General features: G+C 55.0%; 7 protein-coding genes across 7 annotated transcripts; 3 read left to right on the top strand and 4 right to left on the bottom strand.

Moving 5' to 3' along the window:
* Positions 1–4,053: 4,053 nt before the first annotated feature.
* On the top strand, positions 4,054–5,689 carry GCG54_00010693 (uncharacterized protein; the record flags this gene model as incomplete). Its single annotated transcript, XM_045410612.1, has 3 exons — positions 4,054–4,352; positions 4,411–4,615; positions 4,664–5,689. 3 exons carry the CDS (start codon positions 4,054–4,056, stop codon positions 5,687–5,689), a joined length of 1,530 nt encoding a protein of 509 aa, XP_045258180.1.
* Positions 5,690–7,503: 1,814 nt separating this feature from the next.
* On the bottom strand, positions 7,504–8,629 carry GCG54_00010692 (Nicotinamide/nicotinic acid mononucleotide adenylyltransferase 2; the record flags this gene model as incomplete). Its single annotated transcript, XM_045410611.1, has 2 exons — positions 7,504–7,608; positions 7,664–8,629. Coding segments are annotated over 2 exons (1,071 nt in total), but the record flags the coding sequence as incomplete, so codon positions are not given.
* A 3,006-nt stretch (positions 8,630–11,635) lies between these two features.
* GCG54_00010691 (putative pectate lyase C) lies at positions 11,636–13,247 on the top strand (the record flags this gene model as incomplete). The annotated part of the gene is made up of 5 exons (XM_045410610.1): positions 11,636–11,706; positions 11,794–11,934; positions 11,997–12,505; positions 12,567–12,627; positions 12,698–13,247. The coding sequence occupies 5 exons, from the start codon at positions 11,636–11,638 to the stop codon at positions 13,245–13,247; spliced, it is 1,332 nt and encodes a 443-aa protein (XP_045258178.1).
* A 387-nt stretch (positions 13,248–13,634) lies between these two features.
* On the bottom strand, positions 13,635–16,201 carry GCG54_00010690 (Nitrogen assimilation transcription factor nirA; the record flags this gene model as incomplete). The annotated part of the gene is made up of 6 exons (XM_045410609.1): positions 13,635–14,556; positions 14,609–14,763; positions 14,812–15,021; positions 15,071–15,492; positions 15,548–15,953; positions 16,073–16,201. Coding segments are annotated over 6 exons (2,244 nt in total), but the record flags the coding sequence as incomplete, so codon positions are not given.
* Positions 16,202–18,903: 2,702 nt separating this feature from the next.
* Positions 18,904–19,347, top strand: GCG54_00010689 (uncharacterized protein; the record flags this gene model as incomplete). Its single annotated transcript, XM_045410608.1, has 1 exon — positions 18,904–19,347. The coding sequence occupies one exon, from the start codon at positions 18,904–18,906 to the stop codon at positions 19,345–19,347; it is 444 nt and encodes a 147-aa protein (XP_045258176.1).
* Positions 19,348–19,761: 414 nt separating this feature from the next.
* GCG54_00010688 (uncharacterized protein) lies at positions 19,762–20,317 on the bottom strand (the record flags this gene model as incomplete). The annotated part of the gene is made up of 2 exons (XM_045410607.1): positions 19,762–20,081; positions 20,170–20,317. Coding segments are annotated over 2 exons (468 nt in total), but the record flags the coding sequence as incomplete, so codon positions are not given.
* A 2,656-nt stretch (positions 20,318–22,973) lies between these two features.
* GCG54_00010687 (uncharacterized protein) lies at positions 22,974–23,514 on the bottom strand (the record flags this gene model as incomplete). Its single annotated transcript, XM_045410606.1, has 2 exons — positions 22,974–23,142; positions 23,204–23,514. The coding sequence occupies 2 exons, from the start codon at positions 23,512–23,514 to the stop codon at positions 22,974–22,976; spliced, it is 480 nt and encodes a 159-aa protein (XP_045258174.1).
* Between the last annotated feature and the right edge of the window lie 492 nt (positions 23,515–24,006).

Below are 24,006 nucleotides of genomic sequence, written 5' to 3'. Positions count from 1 at the left end.
AAAAGTTGTTTCTCATCAGAGCTCGATCAATGACTGTTGAATTGCTGATCATTCTCCGACAATCTCGAATCACTCATTACCTCACCGTTGCTGAACTTATTAACCGACTAAGACCTGGTAAACTGTGCCAGGTGTTGATTGATACTGAGAAGCACTCGGCTCCTTGAATGCGCATCCATGGCAGTGGCTTCCACTGGGATGCTGTTCTTGAGTTGGTCGGCCGCAGCCCGGTGCAAACAACGTGGTGGAAAGAGGAAAGATGTGATCAAGTAATGTGACAGACCGAGATGAGCACACATTGGTTGCGACGAAATAGGCAACTGTTGAGGGATCTGTTGGTCGAGTTGCGGCCGTAACCCCCTGACAGCAAACGCCGCACGGTGGCCCGTTCGATGAAGTTGAGGACATGGCGTGAGATTGGTTCTGGATCTGGGGAGACCTTGTTCAACGTTCAAGGGACTGACAACTCCGATCACAATGATTGGTGGGTTGTTGGTTGCGAAGACCTGGACGATGGTGTTTGCTTGCCTGCATGGTGATCTTTGAATGGGTATTCGTGGACATTTGGGATCTCGGATCCAAAACAAGACAAGGTCTTGTCAGGAATGATCCCGGTGTTTGCTTCGGCACGGCATCCGACAATGAACTTGATGTCGAGTCCGATTTCTTCTTCAGACCGATTGCAGCTCTGCATGGCGCGAATGCCTCGATCAAAGCAGCTGTTTCCCTTGTTCTAAAATCGAGGCGTCAAGGGCTTGCTCGTCTCGATGTGATAACCCTGCTTGCTTCAGTCATTTCTACGGCCGAATTCATAAGTATCCTCATTGGCCGGCCTGACGAGCTGCACCTAGGCTGCCTGCATTCGCAAAGCTCACGGTGCGCTGCGTCGATTGGTTCGCTCCTCGTATGCGTGCCACAACATGGTGTTTCCGAGCCATGACTTTGAAATTGGCCCGAGGGCAAGAACGAGACACGGAAGTGTTAGTCTGTTGACGATAAAATGATTCGATGATACCCGACTGCCAAGGGGGTATTCTCTGCGGTTCTGGGAATCGTTTGGAGACTTCCCGAGGACTCAGTTGGTAGGGTACCGGCTTCTTCTTTTTGGCGTTTGAAGTTTGAGCTGGCAAAAATGGTATTGGAGTCATTGGAGGGGGCAAACAACGAAAAGGACGAATGTGATTCGCAGATGCAGCGTGACAAGCAGCATGACGGATTTAACACTGGGCCTGTTGGAAGGGCTCGCCATGTGTTTGCTTGCGCCGCTGTGCCGCTGTGCCGCCTTCTCGCTTTTCTCCAGATTCTCCGCGGATCAGAAGCTGTCGCCGCGGCTTGGTGGCGGCAGACAGTTTGCTGGTGTTGTCTTTTGTTGGGCAGTGGATAGTCGTTTCCCGCCCCGGTCCATCGCATCCTTCATCTCCACGCCGTCCCATTCGGTGCACAGTACAAGCAAGGCAAGACAATGCAGCCTTAGCCACCACGTTGGAGGCTTGCAACGGTAGTGGGGTGCATCGCATCTGCCAGGCTCTCATTTCTCATTTCGCAGCAGACTTGGCAGCCGCGACAGCTGACGAGACAAGGAGACGGGGATTCTGGGGATGTCGACACCGCTAGGTAGGGGGTCGATCGGTGCATGTTTCTTTTGCGCCGGGTTCCACGTCGTCTGCATCTCGATTATCGGGGCGGGTCGATCGTCGAGGACGGGTCGACTCCCCTTCGCATTTTTGCTGGTCCATCCGTCTTGGAGGTCCTCGTGTCGGCCTTACACCTTCGATCTGACCGACAAAGCGGCGGGTTGCGTCGTTGGAACGCAAGATGGAAAGGAGCATCAGGCATGCGGCAATACTTCAGCCATGATGATGACCGGAGAGAGAAAGAGGTCTTGGAACTGGCGGTCAGCGCAAACTGTTCATTGGATGATGGTCGTGGAGGCACACAACACCTCACCTCACCTCCAGCATTGTGGCGCTCCAAGTGAGGCAGTCCGGAGAAAGGCAAAGCTGGAGACATACCGAACGGTCGAGGCAAGAGGCAGGCCAAACGGAGCAGCTTCCACTTGTTGTGTGACGCCCCTGCCCTGCCCTGCCCTTTGGCTTGCACCTCCTGCAGTCGCGTCTCTCCCGGCCAAGTGTCGGTTGCATCCAGGTGCTCTTTCCCTTCCTCAACTGTTCTTTGACCCACACCCCAGGCTTTGTGTGGAAGTAGCACCTCCTCCTTCTCCTCCTCACCTCAGGTCCCGTCCTTCCCTAAAGTGCGGAAGATGTTGCCCGGTTCCTGCCTCCCGCCTTCACGGCCCCGCCGTCATCATCGTCATCTGAGGATACGGGAAGGGTCCCGTCAGCAGTCAGACGAAGCGCCACTTCTTCGTCTGTTACTCTCTTTCGTCTGATGGGGACATTCATCTCATCTGGATTGACATGGAGGAATTTGGCTACCTTCTATGACCTACACATTGTGAATGGGAAATACCTTGCCCATCCTTTATTTTTATCGAGGGCAGTTCCACAGCCATTTTCCTTCGGTCAGCCACAGTGTTTGTTTGCGCATTCTGTTCGTCCAAGGAGCAAGGGCCAAGGGTCAGTCAACAACCGTCGCCCAGCCCTGCCGAGCGCCCCCAGACAGGCCATGCATGGGATCTGCAGATGCAACAACGCAAATATCTGACCAGACTCGCCTTACAGTGCGGCTTTGATGCTCGAGATACCTCGCCTTTCTTTGCCCTGTCCAGCATTGGTTCTCCTGCGTGACTGCTGTGCCGCCTTTTCCAAGACCCTTTCCCCCTCTTCGTCCTTCCTTTCCGGCCTGTGACGTCGTGGTCCACCAGCTCTTTCCCTCGGGTCCGAGACTCGAGCAACAACCATCCTTCCTTCCTTCCTTCCCTCCCCGCGATATTCGCACCCAGCCTTACCATCTTGGGGTGGCAGTTGCGCCTCTCCGCCCCTCTCCTTCCCCATCCCATGGCACCGCCTGCCTCCCCTCGTCCCGTCTCCACGAGTCCACCTGCCCGCTCCTTCCCTCCTGGTCCACAGTGTCCTATTTTGACTTCATCTCTTGGCCATTGCCTCCTGGTGCCTGCCCCTGCCCAGCTGCCTCCTCCCATTTACATGGCAAGCATCATTCGGCCGTTGCCTCCTCGTGTTGAAATCTAGACCTTACCATATTCCACCCCGGATTGTTGCCAACGCCAGTCCCCAATTCAGAAAGTGTACTGCTCTTGAATCGACTCGAAGCCCTGGCACCTTCCTCTTCCTCCTTGCTGGCTTCATCTGCTTGCAACCTCCTGTACTTTCTCGCAACCATCTTTCTGCTTCTCCTCCACGTCGTCCACCACCACCACACTCCAGACGAACCCGCCTCCACCATCACGACCCATGCAACGTCTGCTTCACACCTTCTCGGCCGTGTAACCGCGCCGCAATTGGCCTCTCTCCAGCACCACGGTCTGTCATGCAGCTGCTCGATCCTATGTGGCTACCAGCCTGGGCTGCCTGAGATTAATACACGACCTCGCCTACCACCTGTCGATCTTATTTCGACCGCTCGTTCCTCGACCAGCTCGAAGCCGAAGATTTACAGCGCCCTCCGACTCACGCTTCTCCCTACTTCGCGTTGCAGTGGCCAGTGGATCGTCGCACAAAGCTGCCGTCCAGCAACACGGCATCTCGCTCGGGCTCCGAGCCATCGAGGCCTGCCACTTCGTTTCAACACACCTCTCCGTGGCCTGTCCATCCGGAGTGTCCAAGTTCTTTGTTCCGCCCGTGTTTCTTGTACCACAACTGTCATTACTTTCTTCTTTCCCTCGTGTTTCGGCCCTATCCGGCATACATCAGGGACCCTCGAGTCGCGACCATCCGGCTTGCATTTCAGCCTTCAGCATCCGGTTCCAGGTACGCCTGCCGCTCTGCTCAATATGCGTCCTGGCGTGGAGGACAGAAAAGACTCCCATGCTGACCACTTCACACAGGCGACTCGTCGACTCGTCAACTCGTTTCAAACATCTCACACTCATCAAAGGTTCAAGCCCAACTTCCATATTGAAGCCGACCAACGAGTATGGGAGACAGCCACGGCGCTCCCGTCGCAAGGGCGACTTCGGATTCCCTATCCCAAGAGCAAATCGACATCGTCATCGCCCTCGAAAGAGTCGGGGCTTCGTTGTCATTGGTCGGCGTCACCTTGATATTCATCACCTACTACGCCTTCAAGCGCCTTCGGACAGTCCCCAATCTCTTCATCCTCATGGCTTCAATCGCGAACGTTGGTGCAAGTGTTGCCTGTGCAATGGGATACGACGGCCTTCGTGCCGGCGAAACCTCCGCCTTGTGCCAGCTTCAGGGTTTCCTGCTTGAAATGTTGGTTTGCCCTCACGACATTCCCACGTGTTGTCACCACTAACACCCACTTTCACAGGTTCATGCAATCGGATCCTTGGTGGTCTTTTGCTATGGCCATCAACGTCTTCCTTGTTTTCTTCGCCGGCGCAAACCCTTCTTCATTCCGCAAACACCTCTGGGTTTACTGTCTTGTCTGTTTCGGCATTCCTCTAATTCCTGCTCTCTCTCTTCTTCTTCTGAGGCCCGACGGGCCAGACGACTTGATCTACGGCGATTCCACAGTAAGTTCGGGTTACGCGAGGTCAAATGGCATGTCTAACTTGGCTCAGCTATGGTGCTGGATCAACAACAAATGGAGTGTCCTTCGCATTTACACCTACTACATACCTATTTGGTGCTGCATCTTCGGCTCCTGTGTCATTTACTTTGCCGTCGGCTATCATGTATTCCATCAACGCAACCAGCTCCGAAACTTGACCTTCAGCAACCCGGCTAGAGACAACAAAGACCTCTCGTGCTCGGATGAACGAGACTCTGCAGAAAAGGTAGCTCAACTGTCACTAACTCCCAATGATTGGCCTCTCGTTGACACATATCAGAATCTCACAAGTCGCACCGAGTTCTACGGCACCGCTATGACGGAGATACAAATTACTACCGTCACCCCAAGACCTTGGACACCACCAGCGATCCCTCAATCGGCAATGACACCAGACTTGCCATCCAATCAGCAAACTCGACACGAGCGTTCATGGCGCACAAGTGACGAGCATGATGCCCCGCCGAGCAGTCCACAGTTCGAAACGACGTGTACTTCAAGTCCACCTCCACCGGAACCGAGACGCTCCATCTTCCATCGCGTTAATTCCGTCAATGAGAAGTTTTCGGCTCGTCTCCGAAGCCTCGACCCTGTCAAGCTCGCATACTTACGAACGAGTTTCATCTTTGCCATTTCGGTTTTCGTTACCTGGACGCCGAGCTCCATCAACCGGGTTTACAACCTCATCAAGCCTAACGACATCAGCTTCGGCCTGAGTGTCGCGAGCGCTACGGTTCTACCGCTTCAAGGTGTGTGGAATGCCGTCATTTTCTTCATGACCACCAAGTCTACTTTCAAAGAGGAGTGGGCGGACATGAGACACCGGCAACAGGCACGGCGACTCCACAGCAACTGCGACAGTCGTCTTGGCGGGAGGAGAATCGAGGTCCTGAGGACCGAACACCATGGCCGATTCATATGCAATCGATATGGTCATTCCAAAGCCCATGGGAGCGACCAGACTAGTGAGCTGGAGCTGACAGCACCACCGGCTGTTGGGACCGTTCGTGCCATGCGGGGATCGTTTAGTGTATGACTCGGCTGTTGGTGTATATTGAAGGCCCATGAGTCCTTTCAGGGACCCGGTCATTATTGAGGAGTCAGGATGTGTACATTGCTAATCTTTTGGGGGGTTGGGGTCAAGTCCAAAACAGAGCTGGAGGAAATACCCACAGCCATTATATTGGGGGATTTTGGAGGTTGCATATTATCCGGGCTGGCGGCGATCGAATCGCGGGGTCCATGTATTTGCTCATGAATTGGCGATGTCAACAATCCGTCGTACATAATATCAGATGCCTATATGTCTCATTCTTGTGTGTCTTCCAGTGCCCACTCGCTTTCTTTGACAAAACTACCAGACAGTAAACTAGTATTGACCGAAGAAAGACATCGTCGACACGAATTGCCTGGACATTCCCAAACAGTCGAGGCTTAACTCAAGATAGCCTCGACAATACCAAGTTTACTAAACTTGCATTGTCGACCAGAAGGTCAATACACGGCGAGTCTCGGTGTCTTTCTTGCCTAGGAAATCTAACAGAAAAAATATGTGAGTGTACAGCAGGACGTCATGGATCTTAATTGAAGGCCCTACTAAGGCATCAGATGCGGATTGGGCAATTCCTTTATTTGGGATTATTTCGTTATCAAGCTATGAGCTGCAAATGGCCAAAAGAAGAGTCACCCGTAGAAAGAGGTAGATGGAAGTGAGATTTATCTAAGGTGTCTGTTTTCTTATTGATATGCTTGCTTGGCTGTTCGTTTTTTATTAAATACAGCGAGCATTCCCTTACCGTTTGTGTAGTCTTGATCCTGGCTTTCTGTGGTGAAAACACAAGAAAACTAGTAACTAGGAGTAGGTAGGCTTTTATAGAAAGCTCTGCACGGTATCATTATAAGACTTTCCCGTTAGCAAACAATTTACCGCAACATGTGCATTTCCGTCAAACTTCTTCAGGGAAGAGAAGAGGTTTTCCATTTGTTCAGAGCAAGTGTTCTTAGCTGTTGAGTGAAAAAAGAAGAGAAAAAGGCAAAAATTGCACGCCTGCGTGTTCACACGCGGCGGATTCGAACCACAACCTCGTTCACCCCTGAGGGATGCGCTATACCACTACCCCAAGCCACCAAAGGCAATGAAAATTCAATGGGCGGACTGAGTACATGAGGTCTCGACTGGCGGGTCAAGGGTGGTGCGGTGGATATCTGATGGCGAGCACCAGAAGTGGTCGGCGACGATGGTGGAGACCCATACTTCGGGTTCCTCTAAGCTTTCTCTGTGGCCTGGAAAGAAGGTTAAATAGCAGGATAGGTTCTAGCCTTGGAGGTTATTGAGGGAATTCAATCTTTCTGGGAAACTAGAAATCTGAGTATTTCATGAGGGATGAAGAAAAAGACAAAAACCGGGTATCGAGAACCACAAGGTGACTCACACATTAGAGCTGTCGAACGACCTCAATTATGGAACCACGTGTCATACGAAGGCAGGAGAATTAGAGACAAAAGATGTAGTGACGGAACCAAACGAGGCCGTCGAAGATAACTTCTGATTGTGGATTGGGAGATGTCCCTGTAGTCGATATAGGAAAAGAAAACCAGCCTGCCCGATGCACCGTAAACCCATACAAAAAACAACAAGAAAACTAATCGTTCTCCGCTCTTCGGTCTCCTCTACGAGAGAAGACATATTCATGATAAATCCAAACGCTGATATCCACGCCATTTACAACACCCCTTTCTCTTTCCTCGGTCGCTGTCTTTCTGTCTGTCTTTCTCTCTCTTAGACCATATCTCGCTGTGACTCTTTCTCTAGAGAATCAAATTGCGCCCAGTGCTTTTTCTTCGGTGACATCATTGGGCTACCTCCTTGCCCTTGCCGGTCTCATTTGTTGTCGCGTCGTCTTCTGTGTAGAGACCGTGCTCCTCAATGTATTCGATAACTTGGGAGGGGATGAGCTGTCATGAGTCAGTTTATGCATTCTTCTCCAAAGGGGAAACGGGAGAAACGTACGTAGTCAATGCTCATATTCCTCCTCAACAACAGACGGATCTTAGTACTCGACACATCGTTGGGGACGACTTGGGGAATGTAGTAGATCTGGTCCTCCCACTCCTTCAGATTCGTCAGCGCCTCGTCGATGTTGACGCCCGCACGCTCGAGGACGAATGCGCCAAAATCGCCGAGAATGTGACGCAGGTCGGAGGGCGACCACACGCCGGGCTGGCTCATGGTGTTGATCAGATCAGCTCCGGCAAGGACGGCGATGCGCACGCGCTTGCCGTTGCAGCCGCCGCGCTTGACGTTGATCTCGTGCTCAAAGTGGTCGAGGACGACGGCGGTGGGCACGTAGGCCGTCTGCTCGGCCTCCCAGGGGTCGACCATGAGGAACTTGGACGTCTGTTCGGCCGCGATTTCACACATGCGGCGGCGGTGGCAGGCGGGGGCGAGGCCGCGCTTCTTGTAGGCGTCGGAGACGGGGGAGAGGTACGAGCCGACAAGCTCGTAGTTTGTGTTGTAGCGGACGTAGTCGGCGGCCATGACGGCCATGCGCAGGTGGAGGAAGGTGATGGGGGAGTAGGAGCCGGGGGCGACGAGGACGAGGGGCTCGCGGTCGGGTTCGGACTGGTTGAGGCGGAGACGGTGGTCGGGGAAGGAGTAGCCGGGAGGCGTCATGGCCTCGATGGTCTCGGGGCTGGCGACCATGGTTGCTGCGGGTTCCGGGGTCGAGGCAAAATTTTGCGAGAGGCGTACGGGGACGCCCGGTTGGAGGTGTTGTTGAGATGGGCGACGCGGACTCGGAGGTCTGGTTTGCGTCGTGTGTAGCGGGCGCGAGCGAAGGAGGGGTGGTGGTGGTGGTGGTAGTGTCTGGTGTCTCGGGGATGCGGCTATCGGTCGGTGCCTAGTGAGGTGCGGCGCGGGACAGGACGGAGGATGACGGGATCTGCTGGTAAGTCCAGGTGCTTGGTCAGCCTTGCGCTATCGACGTCATGCGGGAATGAAGAGTGCAGACGGAGCGGGAATACTTGAGGAAGAGACGCATTGAGGTGTGGAAGTACCTTGCTAACGATGGATGGCCGGTGTAGCGATTGATGATTGTCGGACGGCAAAATTATGTTGTTTACAGAGTTGAGTTGGTTTCGCCGAGGGATGGAGTTGGGGCGGTTGGGTTGGGTGAGAGGAAGAGCCGAGAGGGTTGGTTGTTTTGGTGTGTGTGTCGGCAAGTTAATACCTTGACGGGACGGTAGCAGACGCAGAGCAGAGCAGAGCAAAGCAGGTTGGGGCGGCGGGCGGGAATTGCGTGACTAAGGTTCTAGATGACACTGAGACAGAAGGTGCAAGGTGCTAAACTCCGGTGCGGCGGCGGTTGCCTTCACGGGCGGGCACTTCTGCCAGTCACGGAGTATTCGCATCGAGGGCAAGAGGGGTCGGTGGGGCCTTCCTCCTGTTGCAGCTGGTGACTAAGCAGGTGTCCCACCGCGGGACGGTCTGTGATTGGAGGGGGTGAAGGGGTCGACAAGGTGCGCGGTCTGGTCGCTGTCGGGGCGCCTCTCTGATCGCCGCCTTTGGCATGTTTAAGCCATGTGCATTAAACGGCGCGTTTGCTATTTTGTTTCACCCTGCACATGTCCTGGCTGGATTCAGCGGTCAGAACAAGCCGGAACTCGCCATGCTTTTCCTAGCTATGGGCGGTTGTTGAGTCTCTGCCATCGGGACTTCATTCCATGTGTGGCCTACCTAACCTAAGGTATGTTGAGGGCATCGTGGCCCGCGGACCACGCGGAAGTCGAAAGCCGAACCGCCGGCTTTGGCCCGATCCATCATGTGTTCAATCGCGCATAGCCTTCGACGTTCCGCGGTCATTCATTAGCCCGGATACTTTGAGGAATGATGGGCGAGACTGGACAGTTGTGCACATTTGACAAGGCAGCCCAACTTCGTGCCATGTACTACAGCAAGGCACCGAGTTGCGGGTGACTCAAACAGCTTCATCCCGACTGAAGGCAACTCCATTCAATTCAATGAGAACCGACTCTGCACCACCCAAGCTGTTTCTCGGTCCCTTCATCCATTCTCCGATTTTTCCAGACGTTTCTGCTACTGCTCGCTGTCTGAAGAAGAGGGGTAGCAATCCCCGGCCAGACCCTGGGAATGACTTGCCGAAGACACCTCATTCGCTGCCGGTCGCATTCTTTTTTGGCTCTGAACTCTGTCTCAGCAACAAGAACGAGCAAAAAGAAAACACTGAGAGGCCTCATTAGCCTGGCGGCCACGTGACTGAGTCTCCAAAACTCAATCGCCTCGTGACCTGCCAGACTGGAAGGGAAAAAAAGCTTTGCAGCTCCCAGCGGCCCCCCTGCTCCGACATCGCCCCTCGTTTGGGAATTCGTTAGCGCTCGTCGGCGCTCTCCTCTTTTCGCCGTGCCATCCAGACTGGACCGGCCGCCGCCGTGCCCCATCAAAGACGCGTGCGCTCCAAGCTCTCTTCGGCACCGTCGTCCGTCTTGTGTTGCTCCAACTGCCGGGCCCCTTCCTACTCCTCATCCAAAGACTGATGACAAAGATGCTCTCAACATCCTCCGTCTCAGCCACACCGGGGGCTGTTTGTTGCTACTGGCCACAGCGTCTCAAATGAGATCGGATGGCAGGTGAAGCGCGATTGACGACCGATCTGAGGCTCATCGGTTGAGATGCCGGTTGGGACTCTACCTTGACCACTCATACCAATAGACGCTTTTGAAGAAGTTACAAGAAGGACAGACACCGGAGCATACAGGGGCCATGTTGCTCGAGTTACATGGAAGGACGATTGACACCGCTGCCAGTCACGATAGAAAGATGTATCCGTAGGTCAGGTTGGGGAGAACGAAGCTAACAAACATCATCAAATGACATGATTGATACAAGAATTCCACATCAATAAGACTGTAGAATATCGCTCTCTGAGTAAACACGAATTACCTGCCACTTGTGTCGCGGAACAGGCTGCCAGAACATGCATATTTTCATCCGCTCTGAGAATAGCCATGTGTCACATCACAATAGACTTTCAATACTCAATATCGACAATGACGTCCGACAGGTGGGAAGAAACTCATCCGCCATGCTTCGCCCATCAACCTTAACCGCATCCCAAGAGATTTTCTCCCCCTCCCCTCCCTCTTCTCGCTCGTATTTCCAGCTCCCATGTCACCCAAACACCACCTTCCGGCGCCCTCATCAATCTGAAAACCTCCGTGGCCCCGTGTCCCCGGCCCCGACAGGCCCCGTCGCTGCCCCTTCAATATCACCCAAACAGCACAAAACCGCAGGGATTCCCCACACCAGCGCTGCCAAAACGGGCACACATCCTGCCTGTCTCTGGCCCCGAAAGACCGCTGAAGTGCCTCCGAACCATTGCCATTCCCACCAATCGCCCTAGGATCGTTCCGACATGCGCATTTCCTCCTGTCTGAGCTGGGCGCTACTGCACGGAATCTGGAAACCTGTGGGCACTTTGGCTCCAGTCCCACGAGGCCTGAGAAACGTTCTGACAGGAGAAGCAATGCCTGCTGTACTTGTATGTTAGCCCATGAACGGCTTGTGTATTGCGTTGAGATCCCGGTCGTTCGCTTCCCCGAACAAGCAACCACGACCGTCATGCCAGATCCAGCCGTCGCCTGTCACCCTCCAATGTCCCGTCTCGTCACGGCCAGATGACCCTTCCCGTCCTGCCGCGCCCCTGAGCGCCTCCATCCAACATGCCTCCCTTGGTGGACAGTAAATAGCCCATCGCCGTTGCAACGCGGCAACGACCTACAAAACCAAACCGAGGACCCACGGTTCTTCAGGTCGTGTTCTGCCTTTTCCTCGCTTTGCTTCGTCCTGCTTGCCGAAAACACCTCCTTCCCAGCAGTCCCGTTGGTTTCATTCGCTATCCTTCGTATATCCCTCCTGTTTTAAGCTGTCTGGTACACTCTTTGTTTCGATTCTTCCCCAACAACCATGAAGGCTTCCATCTCTCTCCTGGCCGCCGCGGCCACCCTCGCCGCCGCTCTCCCGTGCCAGGACCCATCGTAAGCAGCAACAGAGACCCCTAAATGCGACATCGTCTGATGTTGCGCAAACGTTTCCGACGCGCAGAGTGCTGATCAAACCCACAGCGCCGGGTGCGGTGTCACCGGCTGGACCGGCTCCAGAATCGCCGCCCGCGCCGACGTCCTCGCGTTCCCCGGCGCCGAGGGCTTCGGCCGCTACTCCGTCGGCGGCCGCACCGGCTCCGTCTACAAGGTCACGAACCTAAAGTGCGTCGGCTCCACCCTCACCTATCAGTCCTTCCGTCCCCCGACTAACACGGCACCCACAGCGACTCCGGCACCGGCTCCCTGCGCGATGCCGTCTCCCAAGCCAACCGCATCGTCGTCTTCGACGTCGGCGGCGTCATCAAGATCAGCTCGCGCATCGTCGTCTCCAAGAACATCTACATCGCCGGCCAGACGGCGCCCGGCGGCGGCATCACCGTCTACGGCAACGGCTTCAGCTGGAGCAACGCCAACAACGCCATCGTGCGCTACATCCGCATCCGCATGGGCAAAGGCGGCGACTCGGGCAAAGACGCCATCACCATCGCCGACGGCAACACCATGATTTTTGATCATGTCTCCGTCTCGTGGGGCCGCGACGAGACCTTCTCCATCAACGGCGACGTGTCCAACATCACCATCTCCGACTCGATCATCGCGCAGGGCCTGGAGACGCACTCGTGCGGCGGCCTGATGCAGACCAACACCGGAGGTATTTCACTGTTCAGGAACGCTTATATCGACAACAAGACTCGCAACCCGAAGGTCAAGGGCGTCAACGATTTCCAGAACAGTAAGTTGCTTGGTGTTTTCATCACACGTCCTGGAAGCTCTGATACTAATTCGATGAATAGACGTCGTTTACAACTGGGGCGGCGGTGGTGGCTACATCGCCGGAGACAGCGACGGTGCAAGGTGAGTCTCCTTGAAACCAATCCCCTCTCCAGCCTCTTCACCGAATCATCAAGACTGACACCTACCCCAGCTACGCCAACATCATCAACAACTACTTCATCTCCGGCCCCTCCACCTCCGTCACCGCCTTCACCCGCGGCAACGCCAACTTCCGCGGCTACGTCAAGAACAACTTCTACGACTCCAACAAGGACGGCGTCCTCAACGGCGCCGCCCTCTGCGAGTCCACCACCTGCTACTCCAACATGGCCATCCAGACCACCGCCTTCGCCTACCCCGCCCCCGCCAAGCTGCTCTCCCCCGCCGACGCCGTCACCCACGTCTCCGCCAAGGTCGGCGCCTCCATCGCCCGCGACGCCGTCGACGCCGCCCTCGTCAAGCAGATCGCCTCCTACGGCAAGTCCGGCGCCCTCATCTCCGACGAGGCCACCATGGGCGGCGTCGGCACCATCGAGGCCGGCACGGCCAAGAAGGACACTGATGGCGATGGTATCCCTGACGAGTACGAGACTGCGAACGGGCTGAACGCCAACGACAAGTCTGATGGTATGAAGATTGGGGCGGGCGGATACACCAACCTCGAGATCTACGTCAACTCTCTCGCTCCGGCTGTTTACTGAGCTGGGGAATGAAGATGTTTGACGAGTCGTTTGGTGGTGGTGAAGGGACTGTGATGATGAAACCCCTTGGCTGTACATAGCACGCTCACTTATTTCTTCTTTGTGTATACTGCCCATCGTCGGTCTGCGACGAGGTACATATTCTTTTCAATGGACATACCATTAATCTTCCTGAAATTTGACTTCATCATAAGCACTAGACTTGGTGTAACGTCGATGTCACTTTTCACACCGTAAACCGCTTTGCTACTCCTGTTGCTCCCGAGTAGGAAAAATACTCATCACAGCCAGGTTGGTTTTCATCCGTACGACATGGCAATATGCAAGGCACTAGTCAACGGCTTATAAGAACGCTTTTGTTTATTCCACAAGCTCTCTCTGCCTGTACTAGGACTGCGCCTCATAGCTGAAGTCGAAATTCACCCCAGCCCAGAACGCATCATCCATCAGATTCTGCCCACCATCCTCGACATCCATGATCGAATCCGCCAGCGCAAACTGCGTGTTGTAAACAGACTCGGACGCATCGCTGAACGGAGCCGTCTGCGGCGCCTGGTTGACAGCCTCCCAGCTGAAATCCGCATCCAACATATTCATCAACGGACACAGATTCTGCTCCAGCGTAGGATGCGTCTGCAACGGGTGTGTCTGCGCCGCCGCCGCCGCCGAAGCCTTCTCCCTCGTCGCCCCAACACACGCCGCCGCCGCCGCCGCCGCGCAGCTCTTGTCCGGGGCGCACTGCTGCAGCAGCGAGTGCGGGATGCGCTCCGGGTACTTCTGGTACAGCAGCTTGATCAGGTCCGACCGCATCCGCCCCGCCGGGTTCCACGACGTCGACAGCTCGCCGAGGACCTCGAGGCACATCTCGATGTACGGCGTGCAGCACGGCCGCCCGCTGTTGCTCATGTCCGGGTCCGGGCTCGCGTACTGGATGAGCACCAGCGACGCTGTGAGGATGCAGTGCGTCGCGGAGATGGGGCTTCTGCGGAAGCCGCCAAAGACCTGGCGGTACTTCTTGCTGGCGAGGCAGATGCGCTTCGCGGACTCGATGCAGAGGGTTTCTGCGCGCTTGATGGCGTCCGTCTTGGGCGTGGTGGTGGTCTGCTTCGGGCGTAGGAGGAACGGTTTGAAGAGGAGGATGCAGCAGGTGTGGTAGACCATGTTGAGCGTGTAGACCTGGGGGATGTCGTTGGGGCGGTCGATGCGCAGGTCGGCTGGGAGTTCGTAGAACCACGTCTTGAGCTCGAGGGTGCACGAGTGGAGGAAGGATATCCTTTGGGGCCCTTTGTATAGTGGTTTTGGAGCGTAGCTGTGAAGGTTAGTCCTATTGCTCATAGTGAGGCTGAAATTACGGATCTTACAGGGCCAGCAGGATGTTTTCGAGAATGCGGCAGAGGCCGATGAGTGCTCGGTGAACAAGGATGTGCTTCGTACATCGAGTCATTTCGTTGGCGTCTGTGGTACCGTCACTCATCCGTTCTGGGACTGAAGGGAGATTGACTGCTCCTTGGACGTCCTGTGATATGTCAACTGGGGTTCATCTGAAATGAGTTGTTGCACGCACCAAGAAGTTGCAAACACGGCCGGTGTAAATAGCCGCGAGCTTGTCATCACAGTACAGTGCCCAATACATCTGCCGTCTCAGTTCAATCTCTTCGGTGGGAATGAGATTTGAGCCAGCCAGAGATGTAGCGTCAACATTAAGGCCCATGTCGAGAGCCAACCGATTTGCCATCCCTTGATGTAGCCAACCGGCAGCATCGCAACCATAGGACTGTCTATATTAGCATCCAATGATACAGACGGTGAGTGAGATAACTTACAACGTAAACCCCAACCAGAATTGACATTGATTGAATGGTTGTAATGGACGGGCGCTTCATGTCTTTGTGGAGGAGCACCTCTGCCTTTTGCAAAAACGGCTTGCCGGCCGAATTCTGGTCTTCGGGCCGCAAGCGTACGTCGATCCTGTCTGTGTATCGTGACCCTAGAGCGAGAATGCAGTTGAGGAGGCAAGGGCTGTAATACCGCCCTTTGGTCTTCATGCTCTGTCTGAACAGCTTCTCGTCGACGATCTGGCACCATGGGTTTTGGTACTCAAAGAACAAGTCAATCAGCTCATTTGTAAGGTCTTCTGGATAGTTTTCACTCTCAAGTCTCTCGAGTGGGAGAATATAGCAGTTCGAATCCACAGATTTCATTGTTGCAGGACTGCTTTCTTGATCTTCAGCTTCGGGCGTGGTTTCTTCGTACATGTGAATACCGCAATTTCAAATCAGCATAGGTCGAATGAAACTCACCAGTCTGAAACTCCAACCGCCCACTTGACGGTCCAAAGTATCGCATCTCTCCATCTTGGTCGTAATTCACCGACTCATCCAGCGACAACGCGCCTTCGAACGTTGTGCAGAGGTCGTCAAACGCCGAAGGACTAAGACCAGCCAGCGCCGGGTCGCTGCTCCCGGACGCCAACGCGGTCGAGACGGGATTCAGCTGTGGGGTGGTCCCCGCCGCGGTGAGTTGCGCGACGGAGGCCTCGATGTCGATGGAGTGAGACTGCAGAACGGCCTCCAGCAGGTCGATCCTATTCCTCAAGAGCTGCACATACGACTTTGAGGCAGGCTTGCGGCCGTCTTCCTCGCTCCTGTACATGCAGTTGATGTTGCGCTCGGAGCAGCGGGTACACACCGGGCGTTGTCCATCGCACTAACAAACCGGGGCAAGGTATGATGTCAACATACTTTCTTATGTCACCAGAAGAGGAAACACAACGAGCAGACATGGGTGATGAGACAATCTAGAAAGACAGAGGAGAATCCACCCACCTTTGCCCTGCGACGTCTGCACTCTTCGCAGGCCTTCGAGGTGTACCTGCGCTTCGGTTGGCTCGCGGCCCGCTCCGTTGACGGTTGAGGCATAGCGGCCAAGATGACGGACGGAGGCGGAGATTCAAGCTGGCCGATGGGGGTTTGCAAGGGTGTGATCACAGAATCGGTTGAATGGTCTGGAGCACGCGGAGAGAGAGCGGAATACAGATTCCTCTGGTTGCGACGAGGGAAGAGTCCAGCAACGAGATGACCCCCTTCTGCCCTTCGCCGTGGCTTGTGTCTGTCGTCTGACGAACCCGCTCTTTCACTGAGAAGCAAACGTGCGGGGCCAATCACATGGAGCTTGGAGAAAGGTTACTAAGCTGAGCGGAATATGTATCCCGCGGACCCCCCGCCGCTTGCCCTCTACGTCACGGGTGAAGGTTTATGATTGGTTGGGATGTAAGACTGTCATTGCCGGGAATAAGGCACTTCGGAGTGTACGCAGTAGAAGAGAAGAACATTGGAGAGTAATTGAGAAGCATCGCTTGACCAGATGTTGAGCATTTTCCGGAAACATTTTCTGACACATATCGGCTTACAAGACTGCTCAAATACCTAGAGGGATGTTTACCGCTTTGTTTGGGAAGATACTCAGCCGTTGCAATCAAAAGCAACCAGCAATGCCGGCTTAACGAGGACCTAGTTGCTTCAAACGAATGAGGGATCGTCATGCCATTTATCTACCAATTTGCAAACAATGATGGGCTGGGAACGCTCCAGTAAAGCTCTCGACCAAGGTCTCTCAGCTCGGGGCTCTCATCGGAAGCAAAACCCAAAATAGAACTCTAACAGGACGTCACTCCGCGGCCTAGCGCCGAGACAGTTCATCCTATCCTGTCGCCAAGAACCACTCAGCTCCTCGCAACGACCACAGCCAACTTCAACAAATCAGCATGGGAACATAGCAGCACCTTTCACGTTGATACACTGCTCGAGACCAAGTGCTACGACTCAGTCATCCACGACCGCCAAGGCAATCGACGCTCTCATTCACACAGCAGGGTCAAATTCGTTCATGTCGCCCCGGAGCATTTTCATCCTTCCCAATCCTTCCCCTGGACCCCTATCTCAGAATCGCATGTTTTCCAAGGCACCGCAGATCCTCCCCGCGCCCAACATCTCAACCGCGAAGCCCCGAGATTGACATCCCGCTCCGTCATAAACAGAGGCGGGCGCGACGCCATGGGCCGAGAGGGACACGGACAGACAGCGGTTCCTGCGTGCTGCGTGCTGCCTCTGGCCTGCCTCGTTTTAGCGCCACGCATCTAAAAAAGCAAACGCACCGACGACCACCCCCAAAGCCAAGTCCGGTGCCATGCCGATCGCTGCCTCCCGTCTGGCCCTATGCAAGGACACACTCAGACCTGTGTGTTTGAGGAGATTGAGAATGATGCTGTTTTGGAGGGTGCAGCGGTTCATTGGACGTGTTTCCATCTGCCGGATGCGACGCGAGCTTACGCGGAGGAAGTCAGCCAACAAATCTCGGCCCGCGATGATGTTGATAAGCGGACTGATCCATCTTCACCGGATCTAAGACATTATGCGGGGGTCCCACGAAGAGGGATGATTATGCCGAGCATCTTGATCAAACGGCCTTGGTTGAGCCTCAACTGGCCGCCAAAATCGGGGGACCGGACTAGCTGACCCAGCACAGATCTGCGCCATCGCCCTACTCCTCCCTCACTCCCTCCGTCAAGACTCAATCGCACTTGAGATGAAATTAGGGGTTCAAAGAGCTGCAGACAGTTCAAAGCTTCCCACAGATGCCAAGGCCCGTTTGGGCCCTCTCGAAATGGCCAGGGCCGCGTCAAGTCTCTGCGGAGAGGAGCGACACGCGTGTGAGGTGGTTTCTTGGCTGCATTTCTCGGACGAACTCTGCCTTGATTGGCACAGTTGACATCGTTCTGTGAACATGTTTGGTCACATTTGGGGATCTTGGGACTGCGGCCGACGGTCCTTTGGCACGCACACCACCACCGGGTCACAAAGAAACCATGTTTCTGGGGTTGAAACACTCTGATCAAAGACCACGTCAAACACAATGAATCTACCGTGGCAAACCAACAGAATTGTCTTCCATGTTTGCTTCGACTGGTATCTCCCATCGCTGTCTCCCCTTTTCCCCTGAATCCTGCGGCTGGTGAGAGAGACATCCCGCACTCACGGACGGACTTCTCCACGGATGCCCGCCGACCTATTTTCACACAACCCCAACAGCCCAAGAAAAGAAACAGCCCGCCGCGCCGCGCTAGCGCCGCAAGCCTCACGTCTGCTTAGCTCCATGCCCCAACGTCCGGCTCGGCGGGAGCACGGCCGGGGCACGGCCGGCCCGGTGCCAGTTTAGCCTCCTTGCTTGCGTCTCCTGCAACTCGCGGGCATTGGCCCCCTTCCCATCTCTCCTTACCCCCCACCACCACCGTGAACGAGCGAACACGGCGACCTCAAACCGTCAGCGGCGTAACGGTGCGCGTCGTTCTTGTCTTGTCTGCATTAGGGAGATGGTCCGGCGTGGATGTGAAGGGTGATGGTCAGGGGAGACAGACGTGCCGGAGGAGCAAAAGGCACCGTAGCCTCTCAGTCGTCTGAAGATACCACGAGACACGAACGCCCGGCCTGAGCGACGGCATGGAGAGACATCTATAAGAACCTTCCCGGGGCAATGTTTGGTCATCGTGCATCTCCAGCTTCACTCTCCACCACTTTCAACAATACCCACACACACTCACTCATTCTCTTCCTTCACTCATCTTCCCTCCCCGGACAATAAACACCTCACAACCGCAAAAATGCCTTCCACCGTCGTCTCCACCCCCGTCCCCGCCGGTGTCGACCGCAACCAGGTCCTCGCCGCCATGCATAACCACGACCTGATGGTCAAGACGCTCTGCCCGGCCCTCGTCTCCTACAAGCTCGAGTCCGGCTCCGTCGGCCTCGGCCAGTCCGCCACCTACTCCGTCACCGACAAGAAGCCCATCGGCCAGACCACCTACCAGCTGACCATCAGCAACCTCGAGGACGGCGTCGACACCCTCGTGAACGCCAAGCCCCCCGTCGGCACCCTCGTCATCCAGGGCAAGTGGCGCGTCGTCAACGAGGGCGCCAACCTCATTCTCCGCGAGGAGGTCGACATCGAGGCCAACATGCTCATGAAGAAGATGGCCAAGGGCAACGTCGAGAAGACCCACCCCGAGCAGCACGCCGCCCTCCTCGTCCAGGCCGGCAAGGCATAAGAGACCTGCCTGTGTATGAGGGCAAGGTAGTTGCATGCGGATATACCCTTCAAACTTTGTACAGTTGAGAGAACTTCCGCCTATTCCATTGAAGCGAAAATGGTTGCGAATTCGGCGTTTTAATACGGGGGAACTTTGAGGGGATCTTGTCATATAGATGAGACTAGACGTTTAATGGAAACATGAATCGGAGACTCACAGCCATGACGATCACTATTTGGTTTATGTGCGTGCGTTGGTGCTTTCCAACTCGAGATGGTAGTCGCCGGTGAGATTGATTCAGACACTGTAGACAAGATCATCTCTAATGTACGTAAAGCCAGGACGGTTCATCTGATGCAAAATCGACCTCATCCTTTTTATCTCACTCATTGCCTTCAAAAAAACTCTCATGATTCATATTTCTCCTTATCACTACACCGACCCAGCCTTCGCAGCTCCCTCCGGATCATGCGCCACAACCTCAATCTCAACCCTCATATCATCCTCCCCAAGCCTCGTGACGCCCACACACGTCCAGATGGGCTTATGATTCGGCATCCACTTGTTGAAGTTCCGCACCATCGCCGCCAGCGCCTCGTCGTTGATGGGCACGTGGTAGGAGTTGACGCGGTACACCTGCTCCCACCCTTTGCCGCCGGCGTCTTTCAGGTTCAGCTCGACATTCTCAAAGGCCCGGTCGATCTGCGCGTTGATCTCCTTGAAGAACTCGCCCGTCTTGGGGTCCCAGCCGCCTGTTGCGTCGTTAGTTAACGTTACGTGGTATAAGGTGACATGGTCGGGCAGGAAAGGGAGGCAAGAAGGGGATGGATGACGTCGTACCCTGGCCTGCGCACTCAATCTTGTCGCCCACTCTCACAGCCTGGTTGTAGCTAAAGTTCTTCAGGTTCCGTTCGCCGACCCCCTCGTAGGCGTAGTACTTGAGGTGAGACATCGTGATGGCGTCGGCTTCGGTTCGGCTTTTCTTCTTCTTCTTGTGTCAGAGCGGTATCTGCCGTGGGCGTGGTGGTGCGATGGGCTGATCTTTGGAAGACAAAATAAGTCTAATTATCTACTCTGGAATGAAGAAATAGATGGACATGACTTGGAAGGACCCCCCTTTATACACCACTTCCGAGACCCTTTTCAGGGTCGGGAGTGCGTCATGTCGCCGGAACATATATTCCATGTGCGGGGCTTGGGCCTATGTAGTTTTGAAATCACCGCGCTGAAGACCGTAGAAGAAGAGAGAAATTGCGCAAGCCAGTCTGTTGTTGTTCGCGTCGGCTGTCAACTTCATGACAGTCTCACAGGGCAAGACAAGAAGAAAATCCTCGCGATTTGACATCTTGAATGCCTTGCCGTGTCAGACCCGTGCCACGATGGTACGATGTCCCTTCCTCTCCCTTGAGTGCTTTTGGCGATTCATGCCCGACGAAAGTTACGCCACAGCTTAAATCCACGTGCAAAAAAAGGAACCAACAAGAGAGTCAGAGAAGAATGTGTCGCTCGATCTCTGGCAAACGTCATTTGCCCGCACTCATCGACGACAGGGAGTGAAAGAAACCAACAAAAGGGAGTAAGGTATTCTAGACACGAAGGTCAAAAAATGAGAATGACCGTTTCTTCTTGCCCGCTAACGCTCCCGACTCAAGGTTGGTTGCGGCCTAAAAAACGGCACTAGGTCGAGTCCGGTAGGACCCTTTCGAAATTCGGCCCCGGCCGAAAAGCCTAGGCATCGCGATGAACCCCGTCCGGACCTGGCTCCGATGAGGAGCTGCTCGATCGGAAATGCTACTCGGGCGCGGGACGTCGACCGCTTCACAGTACCGGCGGACGGTTGCCGACCGGCCATCAAGGCCGACCTGCAGCGCGCACACTCGCCGTACAAGATGGCGTCTTAGATTCAGCGGCACTGCGACACAAAACCTGCAAGCCTTCCCAATCACCGGCAGGACATCTTCTTGCATGCGCCGCCAAGGACAAATAAATCACCACACACCCCTCAAACAGAAGCGAACGGGATGATTTACGAAAAGCCATGCCGGCATACTTCTCATCCTGCCTCCCCGCACCAGACTCAAACAACATGAAGCCACCATCACATGATGATGACAATTCGCATGCGCTCCCCGTACAAATCACCAGCAGATGCCATTTGCATCCGACACGGCATCAGGGTCCTCAAGCCCCTCAACAACCAAACACTCTTCAAACCTCGCCGAGCATCCCCCGCGCCGACGATCAGCTGTGGACAACCCCGACCGGGCCCTCAAACGCCAGCCCGCAAGCCCCCAGCCCAACCATCCCGCCCCCCGGGGCCCCGATCACAACCGCTTTCTGACAGATCGCCGCCTCCCCTCAACATGTCGTCATCAGCCCTCTTCGCCCCCTGAGCAAATAAGCATCGTACAACAGCAGTTCGGTCCGTGGTTCGTCGGCTGTTGCCCCAAAAATGGTGAATTGACTTTCCACCCAAAAACCTCCCCGTCGGCGGCGCGTAGACTGAACGCATGTAATCCAGTAGACTTCCCACACTTCTCTGTCCATCATGTACACAGCGCCCAATCTCCAGTCACGCCTGATGTCAGTCGTGTCGCACCGTCAGCCATCCAAACGACGTCGACGTCGTGCGACCGATGCTCCCTGGTGTACCCCCGTTAGTCGCGTGGAACGGTCGTTAGCGGCAGTCGGTGTCGTGTCGTAGAGCTGTAGCCGCAGATCAAGTTTCCTCCTGTCCCGTGCTGATACCATCTCGGCAAAACCCGAGAGCCTCTTGTCCTGTGTTCCCCCATTTCGTGTTCCATCGTTCGTGTTCCGTCGGGTGGCTGGTGGTCGGGTCGCGACGTGACTGGTACCCGGGGTGGCGAATGACGTCGTTGCAGCCTTGGGGATCGTAAGCGGTGGATCGTCGCGTGGCGGCGGTAAAATTTCTGACAGCCGCAAAGTATGCGTGAACGCCGGCAAACTGGGTATGGAAGATTGAGCACTCAGACCCGCTGGGTGACCTCGTGTTCTACGTTGCTCTGTACATTGCTGTTGTCGCATGTCTCGGTTGCACGAACCACACCACTCACGGTGTCTGCCACAAAACTTTGGTTGAATTGAAGGTCGACGCCTTCTCCGCCTACAGCAGGTATATACACAAAAATGCGAGCGTAATGTAATAATTCCCAAGGCCCGAAGCCTTTTACCAGTAACCGTGACGCCAAATGCTACCCAATGCCCAGTGTGTCATTTGATGGTGTTGAGAACCCCAATGATGATGATCGTTAGTGTACAAGTCGCGAACCGATGCAAGTTTTTGTTATCCACTCCAATACCGTAACCGTGCCGAAGCCGTAGACGAAATGATGAATATAACGCTGCAGGCCAACTCGGCCACAAGGGGTATCATGCCCTCGAATCCTGAGAGCTGTGTCCGATTATGCTGTGTAGCGAGTGCCCCGGGGTAATTTGCCCGGGTAGTGGGATATCCATGGTTAGCAAGAAAGCCGTGCCGTGTGCTCGGTTGGCCAGGCTGATGATGACCTCAATCTTGTGGTCGAATAAGTGTATCTCGCGTCCCGATCATTCGTCGATGTGTCAACGCGGACCAGACTATGCTGGGTGTCTTCCTCCTCTTCCTCCGCTGTCCTGCCAACAGCTTATTTCTTGCCCTTGCTTGGTGGCGCGGTGATCTTGCTGGTGGTCATAAGATCGCCAATGTACTTTTGGAGGAACTTGTTGTTGCTGTCGAGCTTGTCGTGCTCTTCGCGGACGGCTTCGATGCGGTTGAAGATGGTGAGAAGAGACTCTTGGAGTGCCTTCGCATGTCTGGAAAGTGTTGGTCAGCGTTCAGGTCCACAAGATGCCGCGTGGTGGTTCAAATCCTTACCTCTTCAACTCTTCCCTGGCTTCTCTTCCCAGAGCCTCGATGTCTTCGCTCGTCCTCCTCGGGCTCATTGCCCTCACATCGTCCGGCCCAAACTCGGTATCAATTGGCCCAACAGCTGAGCTATCCCTCGGCACGACTAGCGGTCCACTGCTCTTCCGGCTTGGTAGGCGAGGGCGAATCGGGGTAGGCTGGTGGATCTGGGGCTCGTCGTGCTCGTGGTCGACCGATGACGAGGAAGAGCTCGAGTGGGAGCGCTCAATGTGAGGAGGCAGGTGCGATTCGCCGTGCTGTTCTTGGTGTTCGTTGTCCATGATGCTGAATTATCGTCGTCACGATGCTATGACTTGTTTCGGGGTGCCGATTGTCGGTGAAGATTATCGTGGGATCAATGGAGGTGGGATTCGGTTGAGTAGGTATGCAGAAACTGAATGTCTGCAGGAATTGGAGTGCGAGAGGGCGGCTCAAAAGGCAAATGTGGTTGAATTGAATGGTACTCCGTCACCAGGTCCAAGTTGGGAAACGGGGTCTTGCCACCATGCAAGCAGGGTCAGGGCTTGGTATAGTGAGCGAACAGTGGCGGAGGGGGGGTAGTCGAGGATGAAGGAAGAAAGAGTCAGGTGGTTGCAAAGGTGGTAGCGGTGATGGTGGTGGTGGTGGTGTATATGGGGCGTGAGGTATTATGGAATGTAGGGGTAGTGGTGGTTGTATTCCGGAAGCAAGTAGGGTCCTACCGGTCTCTCAAACAGGGACAGGAGCCGGAGGGCGGGAGAGGTAGGGAAGAAGAGCAGATGAAAAAGAAGGCA

The sequence above is a fragment of the Colletotrichum gloeosporioides genome (genome assembly GCF_011800055.1).
Source record: "Colletotrichum gloeosporioides strain Lc1 chromosome Unknown consensus_89, whole genome shotgun sequence".
NCBI classification, from domain to species: Eukaryota; Fungi; Ascomycota; class Sordariomycetes; order Glomerellales; family Glomerellaceae; genus Colletotrichum; species Colletotrichum gloeosporioides.
The sequence above is the reverse complement of the archived record's forward strand: the minus strand, read 5'-3'. Positions and strand labels throughout refer to the sequence as shown.